Below are 2880 nucleotides of genomic sequence, written 5' to 3' on the forward strand. Positions count from 1 at the left end.
ATTTGCCGGTGCTGCTCCGATGTAAGCAAAACCTTTAACAGCTATGAAAGGTTTCAATTTTCAAGTGCACAAGTGTCACGACTCGAGAAGTGGTTTCTGACCATGTGCACTGTTGGTTGTACATGGGTGACAAGAGGGCAAAGGGCGGGGCCCGCGGGGCGAAAGCTCAAGTGAAAAAATGGGTGTGAAAGGCGCCTCTCGTCCCGCTCCTCTCAAGGCTTAAGTTTCTCTCTCCTCCCCAACCCGAATAGATGGGGTGTATCGGGAGCAGGTGGTGGTTTTTAAAGGCGTGCTGATCAGGGGGAAGGTATTATTGTGCTGCGCCATAGCCACGAAGCTGTGTGAGCTGGTCACTCTTCTCGTAGCAGGGCAGGCGAGAAAGGGGGGCGGGGAGGCGTAGGGCGCTGGGCTCCTTTGGCTGGTCTCGTGAATTCTCTGGTCTCGTCTCTCGAGAGTGAGAGGCAGGGCATCATGAGGGGTGTGGTGGTGGCAGTGTTAGTGGCGTGCATAGCTGTGTGTAGTAGTAGCAGTGTGTGGGCAAGGAATATATCGCACATTCTGAGCGACCCGCAGTACTCGACGTTCCGGACGGCGTGCGAGAAGACGGGGGTGGCGAGCCAGATAAACGCGCACCCGACCATAACAGTGCTGGTGCCGCCCAACTCCGTGCTGGACGCCGTCCTCAAGGGCAAGTCGCTCAGCAACTCGGAGCTGTTCGCCATCCTGAGCTACCACGTCCTGCTGGACTACTTCGACATCGCCAAGTTCAAGGCCATCGCCAACCACACCACCCTTTCCACCACCCTCTACCAGACTACCGGCCAGGCCAACGGCAAGCAGGGCTTTGCCAACATCACCGTCGAGGGCTCCCAAATCCACATCGGCCGCGCCGACCCCGGCGCCCCCCTCCCCGCCGTCGTCCAGAAGGAGATCTTCACCGACCCCTACAACATCAGCGTCGTCGCCATCAGCGACGTCCTTGTCCCCGACGGCGCCGTCGGCGCCCCTGAGCCGTCTGCCGCGCCGGTGAACCTCACGGCCATCTTGGTGCAGGTAAAAGGGGAGAATTTTTGCTCCTTCCTGTTCGTCCCTGTTCCTTCTTAGCTCTCATCCATGAAAGATGTTTCTTATGAGTGTTTCGCCGTGACAGGCCAAAAACTACAACACTTTCCTGGCCCTGAGCAAGAGCAGCGGGGTGGCGGAGGTGCTGCAGAAGCACGACACGCCTCCGGGAATCACTCTTTTCATTCCCGACGATGGGGCCTTCAGCAAGCTGCCTAAGGGTAAGCAAAGGGTTTAAAACTGCTTGCGGTTGTGACTGGAAGTTCGGCGATAAGTCCTTTTCTTGCTCCTTTATCCTACTGCAACTTCATGAGCGGAGTTACTCCATATGTATCATGTATGGGGTGGCTCCCTCCAAGGGCTTATAATGTGGAGGTTGCTCCCCGGCAGGAGCTCACGATGTTGACAAGACTAAGCAGGTCACCTTCTCTGTCAATAGCGTCCTACGTTAGAAGGGGTTAGGTATCGTGTGGTATGGTCCCCCCTTCCCTCATTTTGACATGCTAGCTTGCCTTGCCTGTCAATCGTCCTGAGCGTCTGCGAAGGAGGTACTCTATACGTGCGACTGAGGGCAAGGGCCCCTTGCCTCCAATCACACTTAGGTATGTGGCTCCTCCCTTGAATGTGGCTGCTCCCTAGAAGAATCCCACGACGTCGTACCTCACAATGTGGGAGGATGTATTGCGAATTTGTTCAAAGCTTCACGTGGAAGAGTTTGTTAGGCCATTAGCATGTCACGGGAAAGCGATGTTTAAAATTGTGTATGGTTTGCTGCAGGAGTGCTGGGCAAGCTGACCAACGCGCAGGAGGTGTCGCTGCTGGAGTTTCACGGGCTTGGAACATTCTACAGCAGCCAGGAGCTGAGCTCGTTGGCGGGGCCGCAGCAGACGCTGGCAAGCGGCCCGGCAGGTGGCAGCGCCTTCCAGTACGACAGCATCTCGGTGGACGGCAAGGGCCACCTGGTGATCAACACAGGCTACAACAAGGTGGCCGTGGGGCCCACACTTTACAGCCAGGAGCCGGTTTCCGTCTACGGCATCTCGTCGGTGCTGTTGCCCACCGACATTTTTGGCCAAGCTCCCAACGCCGCGCCCGCGCCGGCCCCGTCTTCTGTCCCTACCCCGGCGCCGTCTTCCGCCCCGACTCCTTCTCCCTCCCTCTCTCCTTCTCCCGCTCCTGCCTTCGCCCCAGCCTCCTCCACGTCTCCTCCTGCCCCCCCAGCTGGCTCTCCCTCCAATTTCTCCCCCAACTCTTCCCCTGACTCCAGCTCCGCCTTCTCTCTCGCCTCCTCTTTCCCCTTCCTCCTCGCCTCCCTCCCTGCCTTCCTCTGCTTCTTCCTCCCGGCTTGACCTCGAGCCCTTCTCAGGATGAGCCCTTCTCAGCCACTCTTCCTCTGCATCCAGAATGCCATGTTTTGCGAGAATTATTTTCATTCTTTTGTGTCGATTCCGTTAGATCGTTGTTAGATGTTTAGGCCCGTAGAACGAGGTCTCCTTCGTTTCCCCGCCCCCCGCCCCATCCCTTTCTTCGGAGGACCACGGCTGATTTGTATCTTTTGTTATTTTTATATTGTGTTTGATAATGTAGATGATCCTTTCCAAATATGCTCGCCCCATGTGTTGCAACTCGCATGTTCTGTTGTCTATGTGATTTATTATACATCGACAGTTTAATTCTAAGCAATCTTCTTGACACGGGAATACCTTACTATGCGTCACGAAATATGATTGTCTCGTTTTCATGGTGGTCGTAGTTCAATTGTCAATGGTCTATGGTGCGACGCTTGTAAAGATCAAAGCTGTGATCTCTCCTCGTCAT

The 2880-nt window shown here is 55.7% G+C and overlaps 1 protein-coding gene across 1 annotated transcript; it reads left to right on the top strand.

Annotated features, from left to right (window-relative positions):
* Window positions 1–207: 207 nt before the first annotated feature.
* Window positions 208–2671, top strand: LOC148031456 (fasciclin-like arabinogalactan protein 10). Its single transcript, XM_087684993.1, has 3 exons — window positions 208–1053; window positions 1151–1283; window positions 1840–2671. Exons 1-3 carry the CDS (start codon window positions 472–474, stop codon window positions 2409–2411), a joined length of 1287 nt encoding a protein of 428 aa, XP_087541119.1. The 5' UTR covers window positions 208–471; the 3' UTR covers window positions 2412–2671.
* The last annotated feature ends 209 nt before the right edge of the window (window positions 2672–2880 follow it).

Source organism: Lygodium microphyllum, chromosome 9 (genome assembly GCF_053477565.2).
Source record: "Lygodium microphyllum isolate KBCC chromosome 9, Lygodium_microphyllum_v1.1.10, whole genome shotgun sequence".
NCBI lineage: Eukaryota > Viridiplantae > Streptophyta > Polypodiopsida > Schizaeales > Lygodiaceae > Lygodium > Lygodium microphyllum.